The 16998-nt window shown below is 38.8% G+C and overlaps 1 protein-coding gene across 2 annotated transcripts in view; it reads left to right on the plus strand.

Annotated features, from left to right (window-relative positions):
* khdrbs2 (KH domain containing, RNA binding, signal transduction associated 2) overlaps positions 1–16998 on the plus strand; it is a 119547-nt gene that overhangs the window by 85326 nt on the left and 17223 nt on the right. Inside the window, exons 6-10 of one of the 2 annotated variants that reach the window (XR_006002272.2) lie at positions 1508–1706; positions 8835–8917; positions 9778–9836; positions 13982–14065; positions 15943–15973. Coding sequence is in view for 1 of the 2 variants with exons in the window: in XM_041887761.2 (XP_041743695.2) it covers positions 1508–1706; positions 8835–8917; positions 9778–9836; positions 13982–14076 (436 nt within the window). In the remaining variant the exon portion in view is untranslated. Of the gene's footprint in view, positions 1–1507; positions 1707–8834; positions 8918–9777; positions 9837–13981; positions 14951–15942; positions 15974–16998 lie in introns of those variants that run through there. The other variant, XM_041887761.2, reaches the window with a different exon arrangement.

Genomic DNA, 16998 nt, shown 5'->3' on the forward strand with positions numbered 1-16998 from the left:
TATGACAAGAGATCCCAAAACACAAAATCTGTCCAGTTGTGATGACATTCTTACAATGTTTTTATCAGGGTGCACAAAACATTCCCTCAATGTTCTTAGAATGTTGTTCCTATTTGCCCAGAATGATACAATGAAGTTTTGAACAGGGTTATTTCATGTGTTAGTGTTATTTTACTGTTGAGGATGTTAGTTGTGTTAGTGTTATCTTACTGTTGAGGATGTTAGTTGTGTTAGTGTTATCTTACTGTTGAGGATGTTAGTTGTGTTAGTGTTATCTTACTGTTGAGGATGTTAGTTGTACAACAGTCCATGTAGAAACACATAAGGCAAATATTTGGAATCACATGACAATTTATTGGACATTTATTCCTGTAATGTTTCCTCAGAACCACTTCTATTGCTCCCACATTATGTTGCGGCAGTATGTTCTAAGAACATTACCAGAACATTGTGTTATTATATTCCCTGGCAACCTTATGACAACCTTGGGGGAATGTTCTGTGGTAGTTTTTACAGATGTTGTGAACATTCCAAGGATATAAATAATTTAAATTTTTGGTGGGGGTGGTCAAAAACATTATTTGAATGTTTGTGGGACGTTATCATCCTAATGTTAGCAAACCATAACTTAATGGGAATGCTAATGTTCTGGGAATGTTTCCGGGTTGCTGGAAGGGTTGTATTCTACAGAGATGTGCGACAGATGGTGATGAGGATTCTCTACAAATGTAGGTAGAGCTGCTTCCCCAGGTCATTGGAATAACAGTGCAGCGTCTGAATGAATAGCTTGTCTGGGAGAAAAGTGATATGATAACTGTTCTGCTTCAAACATCATTATGACTATATCTGAGCAGAAAAGGTTATGCTTATCTTCCACTTGGCAACACTCAAGCTTGTGACTGAGGCAGTCTGTAATATTGTATCTGCATACATTAGAAACAAGTGTTGAGGTCAGCACTTGCTGCCTTGGTATTCTGATTGATGAATTTCCATTCCATTGTTGCACGTAGTTGTTTGAAATCAAGAGAGGACCATTTCATTTCCACATTGGATAACAATCATTTTCGAAATGCCATCAATACCCATAGTGGTGGTTTCTGGTCTATAAATGTAGGTTCTTAATTTGAGCCAGTTTGCTACAGCGGGGAAATAATCCTGCAGCAACAGGAAATGTGACTTATTATGTGGATTATAATGAATGGACATTTGTGTAAGAGTTGATACTTCTTTCTTAAGGGAAAATCAAGTCTGACATTTTAAAGTGGAAATTACAAACTTCAGAAGCCTTTTAAAACCTCAAATACACTAGAAGTTCTACATGTCCAATAGGGTGATCATATATTAAGATCCTACATCGGTATGTTGCTCAACATATTTGGAGTACACTACAAATGTGCTTTTTGAATATACTTAATTCACAAGGGACAATGTCAATGTTCAAGATGGCCAGACTACGTAATATCATGTTGTGATCTAATCTCTCATCAATGTTTTGATTTTTAAACAGGGGACGGGGAGGCGCAGCCCCCCCTCCTCCACCAGGCAGGGGGGCAGTTGCACCCAGGGGGACAGCGGGTACGCGGAGTGCACTGACACAAGCCACATTAGCGAGAGGAGTACCTGCTCCCAGGGCCAGGGGAACACCAGGGAACCCCGGATACAGACCCCCTCTGTTACCCGTCACACACGAATCATACGACGACTACGTAAGTCTGACCCACTTTGCTCCACTTGTAAATTGTGATGTTGAATAAGTGATTGATGACAGGGGACCACCTTCCATCTTAAAAAGAAAGTCAGGTCATACTGTGTACATACTTTATGGAAAGTTGTGTTGAACAAAGGTGAACATCTGGAAGAGATGATCCATTGCCAAAGTGTCATATTAAATAGGCCAAGGGTACCTCTACACAGCAACAGCAAACAAATAGAAAAAACAACTACTGAAAACCTTATATAATGAGGTAGCTGTTAATGCCAGAGAATATCTGACAAGCAGAAAGATATTAAACGTTTCACCTCAATTGAGTTTATGATACCTTCTTCTGAAATCTGCTGAGGTAAATATCAAAATACACATCAGTTGCTGCTCTATGGTTAATGAAACATAAAAGGGTAGGCTGTAAAAACACAGTCCATTCAATCCCAGCCTTACTGTGTGCAAGTTGTTTTCAGTCCATATAACTGAAATCACATAAACAAAATTATACAGCTCTTTTTTATTGCCACGAGACTAAATGGAAAATATTTACTTTATAAGACATGATGCTAAAGAGATAAAGAACAATTCGCAAGTTTAGAATAAAAAAAAATCCTCAGATTTCGGGGAAATTCAAAATCATATTCAATTGTAACCTAATGAAAAAAGCTACATTTTCACGAGTCAATTTCCACCGAGCTTTCCTGCTATGCGAAGTCTCTGTGTGTGCTGGCAATTGGCAGATTGGCCTGTCTGCATGGGGAAATGCACAAGCACAGTCTCATTACCAAAACCGAATTGAGTTCTGAGCGAGAGCCTGTGTATTTCTTGAGAGGCAAAAAGCTGGACAGTTTTCTCTCCAGTAATTGGGGGTTGGGAGTGAAGGTGGGAGCACAGACAGATACCAGGGGATTAAAGAATGAAGGAGTTTGTCCTGAAAATGTTTTCCCCTCTTATTTTTCCCCCCACGAATCTCACCTTGCTCTATCCTCTACTCCAGTAGTTCATTTTCTCTCAAAGTGTTTTTCCCAGAGTGTAGGCAGACCTCTCTCTCTATAAGGTCAAGGTATTTTTTCCCACTGAAGTGTACAGGATGCTGTGATGCCTTAGCGACTGTTCTCTGTCCTCATCCACTACCTCCTTCTCCTTGGTGGGGGTGCAGAATATGGTCATGGTCAAGATAAATCAACAGAAATTATTGGGTGTTTTTTCCTGTCGCTACTTTCCTCTATTTGTCTTTGAAAAGACATACTGTATATGCTGAATACTGAATATACACCGAGTGTACAAAACAATAGGAACCTTCCTGATATTGAGTTGCACCCCCTTTTGCATTCAGAACAGCCTCAATTCGTCGGGGCATGGACTCTACAAGGTGTCGAAAGCGTTCCATAGGGATGCTGGCCCATGTTGACTCCAATGCTGCCCACAGTTGTGTCAAATTGGCTGGATGTCCTTTGGGTGGTGGACCATTCTTGATATACACAGGAAACTGTTGAGTGTGAAAAACCCAGCAGCGTTGCAGTTCTTGACACACTCAAACCAGTGCGCCTGGCACCTACTACCGTACCCCATTCAAAGGCACTTAAATATTTTTTCTTGCCCATTCACCCTCTGAATGGCAGACATACACAATCAATGTCTCAATTGTCTCAAGGTTTAAAATGCCTTCTTTAACCTGTCCTCCCCTTCATCTACACTGATTGAAGTGGATTTAACCGGTGACATCATTAAGGGATCATAGCTTTCACCTGGATTCACCTGGTCAGTCTATGTCACGCTTCTAGTTGTGTAAAAGGAATTTCTCCAGAGGAAGCTATGGCCTCTGTCAAGTTGTCAGTCTCCCTCATAAAACTGATACTGGTACAATGACCATAATCGCACCTGTTAGGCATAGTATTGATTCACTGCTGCAATGCATAGCGAGAGAGAGAGAGATAGAGAGAGAAAGAGAGATAGAGAGAGAATTTCAAGGTTCCATTCTTGCTCTATATTTTGCAACATTATATACAGTGTAAAAAGAAGTGACAGCACAGACATTCCCTCATTGTTGTGATTGGTATTTTTGTATTTGAGTGCTTTTCTAGATCTCGAAATATCATTGATCTGCATATGAATTGTTGTTTTTGTATCCTGTAGATTTACCTAGCTTATGCCGTAACAGAATATGAATAAACATCATGTTGCATGGCTTTACCTCTTCCTTTGTTTAAACAAATCAACTTATTGAAATCCAGGTAATCATAGCTCTTCCATGGATCAGCACAGCTAAAGACGGTTTATTTTCCTGCTTTCACTGTCACCCACTCCCACTTTCAGCCAAACAACAATTCACTCACTTCAGAGCAAATGTAGTGGTTTGCTGTTTCATCAAGCTAATTTACTGGCTTGCCAACTATGGCATAACTGGAAGTGGCAGAACTGAATTGTTTCTAAACTGTCAGAGCGTCACAAAATTTTTTGGTAGGTGTTATGATTGGGATTCCATGATTTGGGCTTGATAATAGATGTCTAGACCAGACCCCTTGAGACCCAGATCCAGACCAGACCTGGGTTCAAATACATGCCTTAATACACCGAGGCCCAAACACACCTGGGTTCAAATGCATGGAGTATTTAAAAATTTGTATTTGAATATTTTCAAATACATGCCAATACTTTCAAAAATGTATTTCCAAATAAATTCCACATTGAACTATTATATTTTTACTTACTTTGAAATGTATGTGAAAGTATTTGAAATATTTAAAACAGTATTTGAACCCAGGTCTGATCCAGACCTAAACTAAGCTCAACACTCTGGTCCGAGATCATTGGCCAAGATCCAAACCAGATTCATGTGTGCTTTAGGCCAAAACTTAAGGCCAAAACTAAATCGGATACTCGGTCTCTGATGGCAGACCACAAATAATACACATGAAAAAAGAAAATAAAAGAATGTGTATTGTATTTCTTAGTGTTAAACCTGAACACTCCAACTCTGCAGAGGCTACGCAGAGAATGCCATAATGTGATTAAATGCAGGGCTTGGTGAGGCTTTGAAGAAAATATATATTTATCACCGAACAGAATAGATATAATAGCACAACGTCACACTGTGGAAATGGAACAGACTATTTTCTCTATGTGATCTATTTCATAGACTCCAAAGATACGTGAAATTCTAATAGTTGAACCAATGTGTGTATTTCTCAAATGTGGTGTCAGATACAGCATTGATGTAGCTCTTTTACACACCCTATGTTTTATGCTCACTATTCTACATAGGGAAAAAGCTTGCATTCTAGGAACACCATGCATGATAAAATGGAACAAAATTGCTTTTCTTGGGCTACCTTTAAGGATGGCATGCACGTCTGGAATAATTGCTTTTTAACAATAGGCTTGGTTACACTGCTGAGTTTCTATTTGTGAACTAATTATGGAAATAGAATTCTCCATGTACAACTCCCCTGTTTAATAAAACACATGTAAGACACACACCTCAAATAGATTGTTTAATAATTTCATACTCTTGACTTAGAAGTAGGCGGAATACCCAAAAGCCTTGGTATCAGTTGTAATCCAAGGGATCCTGACAGCCTTAGAAGAGGAGGAAAACTCCCCCCAAAAATTTACAAATATGCAAATACAATGTATTCTTATTTCTCTATGAGACCAGTAATGACCATAACCCTATTTGGTAATGAGAACGGTGCTAACCAAGGTCTTTACTATTTGGATTTGTATATTTATTATGTTACTTTATATTACTCCCAGACTGAATAACAGCTTGTGAAGTACTCCCTTTTTGTGGATTCTTTTTATGTCTCTCACATGCTGCAATAAAAGTGAAATGCATAAAGCAGAGTGTGTCGCTTGAATATGCATAGGAGTAAAATCAAGTCCGTTCAGTCACAAAAACTGGATTGAAGCAGAAAGACAAAGGAACCCACCACTCATTTACACTCCTTTCTCCTTTTCGGGGCTCAGCATTCAGAGGCAGCCGTGTGCAGATCAGTCACTGTCATGGGACATACAGGTTGTCAATTGATAATAAAGCATAGAGCTGAGGGCCTTTAGCTCCTTACACTCCTCGCTGTCCTAATTACAGTGAGCCAGGACTCTCCAGCCCATGTGTTAACACTTGATTTATTTCCTCCTGGCTTGTTCAATAGCACCAGCGTTAATTGGTTTTTCAAATGAGTGTTGAAATATAAGGATCATGCTTCATTAACTAGAGGGCCCGGCCGACCGCAGCAACCGTTATGCATTGCGTCTTGCAAGACCATGTAAAGGTCAGCGAGGTGAAAATCTAGGGCTCTGTAAACAAGCATGTACTTTAAAGATAAGTGATATTGATATAGTGATACTGTAGCAGGACAGTAGCCAATCAAAAACTGCTAGACCGCATCTCATCTTTGACATCCAACGTAGTTAGGAACAGTTCACAGATCAGGTCACATTTTCATTTCTAATTATGTTTTTTCCATAGAAAAAACGTCATCAGAAGTCATTCATAGTAGCTGTCATGGTAGTGGAAATTGGAAAGCAGTACATGTATTATACGTAATGAGTGAAAGTAATCTGTCATCAAATCATTTTTGTTTGTTTTTAGGACCTTGCCATGAAAAGAATGTCTGGAGAATGTAGGGATAATTACATTCCATTTTGTTACAACGCAAGTACATGATAACCTTGAAATTGCGGTAATATGTAATTGCAGAATTGTCCTATATTGACATGATCCTGGCCGTCTCTCCCCTGACTGTTTTACATGTCAGCGGCAAACAGTGCCGAGGTGATGTGGAGCATTCTGTCAGCCGGGAATGCTAACAAAGCGGTCAATTAGTGAGATAGGTAGGCCTCTGACCCTGTCATTATGGAAAAATACTCATAGAGAGAGGAAGTGAGATTAGATCCCCTGAACAACTTAATCCCTGACATAATCCCTAATTTTAATTTAGTCAAATCCATGTTCATACTCTTATAAAGCCACACAAGAGCCCAAAGCAGAATTGAAATAGTCTTGAGCCAACAAAAGAGACAGGCGTGTGTCTCAGTAGACTAAAGCTTCATTTGACAACTTTTTCCATCTCTTTTTTTTATTGAACATACTTTATGTAGAGAAGCTACTGTAGCATGTGTTATTAAAACAGTGCAATGGCAAAGCCAACAACACCAAATAGAGGATGTTATTTCATATTTATTACAAGAAACTGTGAGGGAAAGGAATTATTAAAGTTAAATGAAGACTGTCTGTCATAAGGCAGCTGTTGAGTATTCTAGCATGAAAGTCTTGGCAGAAGTGGTTTTCATAACAATAGAGCTATCCATGTAGTTGGATAGTATTGTTATTAATATCTTTGGAGAAGATTATTGCAGGGTTATTATTGCAGCACCAAACCCTTGTATTGCATTTTTCTGGTAGGTTATTAAAACAGTCAGAGGATGATCATGACTTTCTATGATTAAACTTCTTCACAGTTAAGTTGTTCTGAGGCGAACTGTCACCAGTTCATTTATACTGACAGTGACATCAGCATTTGCTGTGAATGCAAAGTGTTTATCAGCTGAATTTGAATAATTATATGTATACTAGTTCTAAACAAAAAGATCCCCCAACATCGATGAATATTGAAGCTATTAATCAACCAAAAGGAAGAGAAAACAATTTGACTGTGATGGCAGACTGTAATTTGCAATGGCAGACATGTTTTGTGTGAGTACCAGGATTAGAAGACCCCGGGAGATGACAGAATGATGATTGACAGAAATTATGCACTTCGAAAACCAACCAAAAAGCTTTAAATAAGCAAGATCCAATGATTAGAAAGTGGCTTCACCTTCAGAAATGTGACAGAGGAGATAGAAGGTCCAGAAATAAACATGGCAGTGACAGCAGAGAGTATTAAACAGCAGCAGCACACTTTGAAAAGAGTAGCTCAGCCTGGAGCCTGGGTCTGCTACAACAGCCTTGTCATAATATGAACGCTGACTGTCTGCAGCCTCTGTGCAGCCAGGCTCATTAAAGGAAAATATACTGTATGCCTATTTTCCTGTCTTCTCCAGTGTCTGGGAAGTCATTACAGTAAACATGATCATATAAGTATTAGAACTAAAAATAAGAAGACCATTGCTGAAACAATCACTCTCTGGGAATTGTGGGTGTTTTAGACAGTGAAGTCTGAGGAAAGTGTTTCGCAATCATGACTCATGAATAGCAAGTGTTGTTTCTACAACTACAGAAAGAGAAAAACTGAGTACAGACTGTATTGTAGTATGAACTTTAACTAAATAGCAATGAAGCGAATAGCAGTTGGTTCCTCCTTTTATATGCTTTCCTCAATCCTTGGGTACAAAATACTGTTGTCAGACCTTAGAGTATCATGTTTATACACAGTATATATGTATTTTACTACATTATTACTGTTTACGTCATTGATGAGCAGCAGGTCTATATTGAAGTTACTTTTTTCTCTGGGTTGATCATGACAATAGTCACTGATCAAGAGTAAAGGCTGTATTAGTGTTTCTCTGTGTTGATCATTACAATAGTCACTGATCAATATTAAAGGCTGTATTAGTGTTTCTCTGTGTTGATCATTACAATAGTCACTGATCAAGAGTAAAGGCTGTATTAGTGTTTCTCTGTGTTGATCATTACAATAGTCACTGATCAATATTAAAGGCTGTATTAGTGTTTCTCTGTGTTGATCATTACAATAGTCACTGATCAATATTAAAGGCTGTATTAGTGTTTCTCTGTGTTGATCATTACAATAGTCACTGATCAAGAGTAAAGGCTGTATTAGTGTTTCTCTGTGTTGATCATTACAATAGTCACTGATCAAGAGTAAAGGCTGTATTAGTGTTGGATAAAGGTCAGAGATGAACAGAGTGTCTGATACACCCTGCTAGCAAGACAGCTTCCCCACAAACCCTAATCAATAGTCCGTGTTAGACATGATTTAGTGTTGTCCCCCCTCCCATTCAGGGGCTATATGTGTAACAGAGATCTTTCGCCCATGGAATTAAGCATTGATTTTTTAATGTCCCAACCCTAAACAATTAAGACTCCTGCTAGGTTTGAAACAGAGATGCTTTTACATAGGCAGAGGTTTCTTATGCAGCATGCTTTTTCTTTGACCTGCAGGGCTATGATGATGGATATGACGGTGAATATGATGACCAGAGTTATGATGCCTATGAGGAGAACTACAGCAATCAGTCAAAGAGGTGAGTTAGCTAACAGAAGGCATGCTTCGCTTACTTAAGTGTTCCTCTTATTGCAAGGTAAACGTTATTTTGATGAAGTATGAAACTCGGTGGCATACATGTGCACATACTGGGCACACAGACCATTCTCGTTCATTTAGAACATTGCCAATTTCTCAGTCTTTGTCTTCCTCCCCAATATAGATTTTTGTTCTTAACTGCAGTATTTGCAATATTACTGTGAAACAACCTCTCCTGAAGGCACTTTGTCTTATTCAGAAGGTTTTTAGGGAAGTTTGGCCGTTTCAGATAAGCCCTTTAGCACTTTTTAACTTATTGCATATTAAGTATTGTTATACCTGTGTTTCCTTTATAATTTTTGTATTTGCAATATACTGTACTTCACACATGGCTTCAAATTAAATCTACAGTTTAAATCATTAAATGGGGATTTAAAAAAATGAACACAATGTACAATATATTTAATGAGAGGATTTTATTTTTTTACTATTTCAGTTCCATCTGTAAATATTGGACTAACATAATCAGTATTAGGGTCCCATGTTCCCCCCTTCTAAATAACCGTACCATTTGTATTAGACAGTCAATCAGGACGGCAGTTAATCTAAAACGATTTTGGAATACAGAATCATGAATTGGCATCGCAGCATTGTTTACTGTGAGGGTGCCATAAGAAAGTGGCGTAGTTGGTTGTGGTGTTACAATGATGAGTCATACTCTCTGAGATGTTCTCACCAAAATATATACTTTACTGCATTAGTGAGAGGCCCAATGCCCTTTGTAAAGAGCTTGACTAATGGAAGTTATTATGCTCCTATTTGTCTCAACATTGTTTTTTAATAACCTTTTTTATTTTTCAGCATTTCTGAATATTACGAATATGGCCATGGAACCAATGACGAAGCCTACAACAATTACGGTAAAAGCATAGCGCATTTACTTATTTTATTTACACTGTTCCAAAGCCCTGAAATGAAGGACACAAACCGACTCTCTTAAAGGGCAATATCTCTGTGTTATTTCCAATGCTTAAATATTCATGAGAGGTCTTTAAAAGGTTCTAATCCCCGAGCCGACTAGGTGAAAAATCTGTCGATGTGCCCTTGAGCAGGGCACTTAACCCTAATTGCTCCTGTAAGTCGCTCTGGATAAGAGCGTCTGCTAAATGACTAAAATGTCAATGTAAAACCAAGGCTATCATGGCCTCAATTCACCTCCATTATAAAACCTCTATGGCTTCTCCTTCCCTTAAATGGGACTACCTGCTAGGCTTTGATGTGACACAGTCATGGCCCCCAGCTCTCACTGGACAATACTGGCAGCTCCTCCATCACTATCCATAGAGGAGATAATGTTTCACAGCTGAGAGATAAAGAAAGATGCCCCATAGTTTTGGCCTAGGCCTGGTCATTCAGGAACATTGGCATTTATTGTCATGAATCTTGCCCTGGTGGTCACTAGCTTGCACAGCCACAAAGTCATAAAATCTGATTTTAAACTTAACGCTAACCTTAACCCTAACCTTAACCACACTGCTAACCCTAATGCCTAACCCTAACCTTAAATTAAGACCCAAAAGCCCTTTTTTTCAAGAATTATTACGTTATAGACAATTTTGACTTTGCAGCTGGCCCATCTAGCGGAAATCGCTCAGTTCTGCCTCCAGAGCAAGATTCATGACAAAGGTCAACCTGCATCATTCAGGTCCAAGGATCAGCTTCTGTATGCATTGCCCATCATACCTTTTGGCTAGCAAGCTAGCTACAGGCCAGGATTTGATTAGAGATGCAGCACAGCACAATGTGCGCCAGTGAAGGCCCAGAAGCCTGACTGATGCCTATTGAGAAGGTGGAGGTGGATGTTCCGCCAGCGTTCTGCCTTTTGAACATGTGCCCTCATTGTGGATTAGATTGGATACCAGATCAGGGATGCTTCTGCTCTTGGCTCTGAGCCCTCTGCTCTCCACTGAAGCAGGTTTCCAGTGTGGGTCTGCTACAACACGGTCATTCATTTTCAGCACGATGAATTGTGCACCAGGGTGCTGAAGTGTGGACGCAACAAAAACCAATGATTTGATTTTCTGCTCCATAAACACTTTACGACATAGAACCAGAGCTCTGCACAGCGAAGGAATTTGCTCTTTATGTAATTTGACTCAAAAAAATGAGCTCCAGCCACCCCAGCCATAGACTGTTCTCTCTGCTTCCGCACGACAAGCGGTACTGGTGCATCAAGTCTGACACCAAAGGGCTCCTGAACAGGTTCTATCCCCAAGCCATAAGACTGCTAAATAGCTAACAAAATGGCTACCCGGACTATCTGAGTTGAACCTTTATTTGATTTATTTTAAATCGCTGTCTCTATGCACACTCACAGGACTCTACACACTCACACACACTGACACTCCAACACACACACACACACACACACATCATATCTACCTCTACCACTCCAGTATCACTGCACATTGTAAATATGGTATTGGAACTGACCCTGTTTTCTCGTGTTATTTTTTGTTCTACATTGATATTGATTACTGCCTTGTTGGGTTTAGAGCTTGCAAGAAAGGCATTTCATTGTACTTGTGCATGTGACATTAAACTTGAAACTACATTGAAACTTGAAACTACAGCCTGAATGAGCCAGAGCTCAGTTTTGGGCCGACAGAGGACAGAACACTCATGTAATTAATTTACTGTGCTGAGAGCAGTAGCCCCAGTGGTACCTGCGGCAGAAAACAAGGACCTGAGAATACTCTTATGGACATGCATACCCTTGTTAAGAAGGGTTAATGACCAAGATATGACAAGGATTTTCTATGGTTTGAATAGCCTGTATTAGTGTAACCCATTTGCAGCTCCCCTAGCAGCTATATTCCCACCCCATGTGACAACAAGTTACATGGTATTGCCTTATACACATACAGTGAGGAAAAAAAGTATTTGATCCCCTGCTGATTTTGTACGTTTGCCCACTGACAAAGAAATGATCAGTCTATCATTTTAATGGTAGGTTTAATTGAACAGTGAGAGACAGAATAACAAACAAAAATATCCAGAAAAACGCATGTCAAAAATGTTATAAATTGATTTACATTTTAAGGAGAGAAATAAGTATTTAACCCCCTCTCAATCAGAAAGATTTCTGGCTCCCAGGTGTCTTTTATACAGGTAACGAGCTGAGATTAGGAGCACACTCTTAAAAGGAGTGCTCCTAATCTCAGCTTGTTACCTGTATAAAAGACACCTGTCCACAGAAGCAATCAATCAATCAGATTCCAAACTCTCCACCATGGCCAAGACCAAAGAGCTCTCCAAGGATGTCAGGAACAAGATTGGATGTCAGACACAAGGCTGGAATGGGCTACAAGACTATCGCCAAGCAGCTTGGTGAGAAGGTGAAAACAGTTGGTGCGATTATTCCCAAATGGAAGAAAGACAAAAGAACTGTCAATCTCCCTCGGCCTGGGGCTCCATGCAAGATCTCACCTTGTGGAGTTGCAATGATCGTGAGAACGGTGAAGAATCAGCCCAGAACTACACGGGAGGATCTTGTCAATGATCTCAAGGCAGCTGGGACCATAGTCACCAAGAAAACAAATCTTGCAGCGCCCGCAAGGTCCCCCTGCTCAAGAAAGCACATATACATGCCCGTCTGAAGTTTGCCAATGAACATCTGAATGATTCAGAGGAGAACTGGGTGAAAGTGTTGTCGTCAGATGAGACCAAAATGGAGCTCTTTGGCATCAACTCAACTCGCCGTGTTTGGAGGAGGAGGAATGCTGCCTATGACCCCAAGAACACCATCCCCACCGTCAAACATGGAGGTGGAAACATTATGCTTTGGGGGTGTTTTTCTGCTAAGGGGACAGGACAACTTCACCGCATCAAAGGGACGATGGACGGGGCCATGTACCGTAAAATCTTGGGTGAGAACCTCCTTCCCTCAGCCAGGGGATTGAAAATGGGTCGTGGATGGGTATTCCAGCATGACAATGACCCAAAACACACGGCCAAGGCAACAAAGGAGTGGCTTAAGAAGAAGCACATTAAGGTCCTGGAGTGGCCTAGCCAGTCTCCAGAACTTAATCCCATAGAAAATCTGTGGAGGGAGCTGAAGGTTCGAGTTGCCAAACGTCAGGCTCGAAACCTTAATGACTTGGAGAAGATCTGCAAAGAGGAGTGGGACAAAATCCCTCCTGAGATGTGTGCAAACCTGGTGGCCAACTACAAGAAACGTCTGACCTCTGTAATTGCCAACAAGGGTTTTGCCACCAAGTACTAAGTCATGTTTTGGAGAGGGGTCAAATACTTATTTCCCTCATTAAAATGCAAATCAATTTATAACATTTTTGACATGCGTTTTTCTGGATTTTTGTTTTGTTATTCTGTCTCTCACTGTTCAAATAAACCTACCATTAAAATTATAGACTGATCATGTCTTTGTCAGTGGGCAAACGTACAAAATCAGCAGGGGATCAAATACTTTTTTCCCTCACTGTAATAGTATCATGTGATGCAGTATTGCCCATAGAAATATAATTACTTGGTCTTATTACTTGGTATGAAATGTGGATGTGGCTAGGGGCACACTACTCTGTATTGTATGTTCTGTAAGCTTCATGGAGCGTTGATCCCAGCACGTGTTATGAAAATGCTAATTGCTCATTAAATTAGGGTGACATTGCATACTCAACCATTGAAGTGGAAAGAACAGCGAGCGTGAAGCAAAAGCAAGTCTGTGATGGGAATCATTGAATTGGTCATTGACCAAGACCAATTTCTACAGGGAAAATGTATTTGCTGCTTTATTACTTACCTACAGATAAACTTTGGCAAACAGAAATATCTGTCACAATTAGACACGTGTGTACAGGTAGTAGTAAACAAAACATAAGCATTCATTAGACAGGTTGGATTGAACTCAAAGCTTAGTTTGTCTTTGACTTACTATAGTTTGTATTTGGTCTACCACAGAATATTACAGTAGTTCCTTACTTTGCACTTGATTTGAGTTAGTATCTTACTACAGCATATAATGTTGTCTGAACTCTACCTCTTGCAGAAGAGGAGTGGACTACAACCCGTCCGACGCTCAAAGCCCCAGCAGCAAGGATCTCACGAGTGGGCTACAGAGAACATCCCTATGGTAGATATTGAAGGGGCTCCACATCTGTGACCTCCGACAAAAGACAACCGTATGATTGTGTAATTTCCTCCCAGATATGTTTAATTTTTTTTATAACATGAACTCTTTTTTTTATAACAATAAGTAGAGAAAACAAAAGAAAGACATTTGTGTTTCAATAAACATTGGAATGTTGTTCTTGGTTGTCAATGATTGTCTGTCCCTCGAAAAATAAAAGCATGAAGTTGTCACAGAACTTGATGCTTCTTGATAGCCCTTAGGGAACTTAGATTTCATCAGGATGAAAATGGGTTGCTACTATTGAGTAAAGTTAACCTAGGTGATAACTTATTTTTTTCTATATTTGTTATGATGTTAGATTTTGATCTTGTAAAACTAATTTAATTATTTTGTGTTGGGGTTGAAAGCAATCAGCTATGTTTGTAGCTTACTACAAGTGCTCTGTTCTGTGTTTAACTTGTATTTGTAAATAAAACATATATTAAAAATAACATAAAGCACCATGTGTAAGCTTCTCTAAATAGGTGGCCATAAATTGATAAATTTGTTTTGCCATAATTTGTTAATAAAGCTGAAACGTTTTGGTAAAAACAGAAACATTTGAAGTACTTGTTTCTAGCACTAAATGCCTGCTTGGTTTCAGGTCATTGCTAAAATGTTTTTTGATACAGAAAGTCCCAAAAAAATGAAATTTCAAGACTTTTCGAGACTTGTCTTTCGTAATTGTTGTGCAACAGTAGATAACATGCAGTAACACGATAAAGAATCTTTTGTTAAATACTTTCAAAGTAAGAGCTAAATTGTTCCTTGAATCTTGGTTAGTCATTTTAAATGTATAACATGTTAATGGAAAGCAACTGTTTAGACTAATAAATGGATTTTTTACCTATTCTCTAAGTTTGACCTTATTAAACACAAATTCTGATTGACTTGTTTGCACTAGCATGTCTCTGAGAATGATATGGCGCTAAAAGAGGTAAGAAAGTCCCCCTATACTACCATAATATTGTCTAAATGCCTTCAACTTTTTGAACTTGGCTCGTATACAGTTTTTGACAAACAGTATGTGAATATTGTAGATATTCACACTCTTATGCCATCACTGAGTGAATGAATGGGATGGACTTAGATTGCTGTGTCTTTTATCAGCAACCCATCAGTGTCTCTGCTATCTCTCTCTTTTCCATTTTTCTTATTCAACCTTAGAAAGCTGCATTTGTACTGTAATTTCCAGTGCTTTTATACATCACCTACACTGATGGCCGTTTAGAGATCTGAATTCTGTTTCATGACTAGTAGACCTGAAGACTGAAGGCTTATTAAGAGAGTAGATCGCGGGACTCAAAGGATGACTAAACCTTAAGCAGGTAACCGTAATAATAACTATAATGTTGCGTTTGCAAATTTATAAATTATTATAAAAGTTACTTACACTTAAAAAAGTAAACCTGTCCCTCCTAACCCCCAAATAAGAGGCACTCTAAAACCACTAATTCATGTTAACTAGAGACTTCAAAAATTACTCATCAAAATTTTTAAAAAAATAACACAACAATCAATTAAAGACACTAAAACTAATATTACTGTCTTACCAGCTAAACTTTAGCTATATAACCAGAAAACAAAACTACCAAATAGTTCTACTGAAATTTAATTGTCATATTCCTATGGCTTTTGTCCCACCCTGAATTGGTTTACTTTTTTGACAGTAACATACTTTAGGCTTCTCATCCTGTGTCCATAATGTTCCATCGCATGCGATCATGATGTAGTCAAGATAATTGGTATTTTCCATAGTCTGACAAAAACATTTCTTCATATTTGATACTATTTGAAATGGTTTGTCCAGTCTTAATCACATTGTTTTCCCTCAACAGGTGTAACATATTGTGTGAACTGTTCGATAAGGTGAGTGTGAGAGGTAAACTGATTAATTCCTCATCCATGAATTCATTTCTAAACTATCATTTAACTATTTCTTATTTTGTATCATCTTGACTCAAGCAATCACGATCAATATTTCTCTGTTGCTACACTATTTCATTTAGCCCCCCTCAGTTATGAGGGAAGTTGAATAACATACATTGTAATGTGCCAATTTACCATGATAAAGCGCTTTGAAGTTGTTTGGCAGGCATCCGATTTCAGTCCACACTTTGCCCGAGGGAAGCGGATAGTTGTCTCTAGATTCAACAGTAAGACAGTAAGACATAGAGCAGCCCTGAGAGACCTGAAACTTCTGTGTTGCCACTCTGATTTTAAAAAGGATTAATTCTACCATGATATTGAATTCTGGGTAGTGCTACTTCAGCACAACAAAAGGAGAAAGCAATTAATATAAACATTTCCAATCGTGCAATGTAAGCAGTGCTGAATACTAAAACTAGCTTGTTGTTCCTTATGTGATAGGGAAAGCAGATTGTGTCCCTGCTTGTTGTTGTGGGCTCAATGCTTTGCAGGGATTTTCATTTTAATGTATTTGTTCAATGCATTGTGTACCTTTGGAAATGTAGAGAAATACACGCACTGCTCCACTCAGCACATGAAAAAAGTTACATTAACATAAAAAACTAATGTACAGCTACCATAAACGTTACTAAACATATGCTTGCTTTTGAAATAGCAATGACACCTCAATGACAATGTTTATTTTTAGCTGCAACATTTTAGAATTTGAATAAACACATGGCATAGCATAGATATGTTACTGTAATGCAGAAAATAATACTTAGAAAACACAGGAATGGCTTGCTGTTGGACATTTGCAGTTTCTATTGCAACATACCATAGAATTCCCTTGACAATGGAGAAAATGAACTGAGAAAATAATTTTCCTTTCTTTCAAATGTACAAAATACCCCTCTGTAACAGCCCTGGTTTACAAATACAGCAAATAAAAGAACTGCATGTTGGAGTCTGTTAACACAATACAA

Source organism: Coregonus clupeaformis, chromosome 1 (genome assembly GCF_020615455.1).
Source record: "Coregonus clupeaformis isolate EN_2021a chromosome 1, ASM2061545v1, whole genome shotgun sequence".
Taxonomy (NCBI): domain Eukaryota; kingdom Metazoa; phylum Chordata; class Actinopteri; order Salmoniformes; family Salmonidae; genus Coregonus; species Coregonus clupeaformis.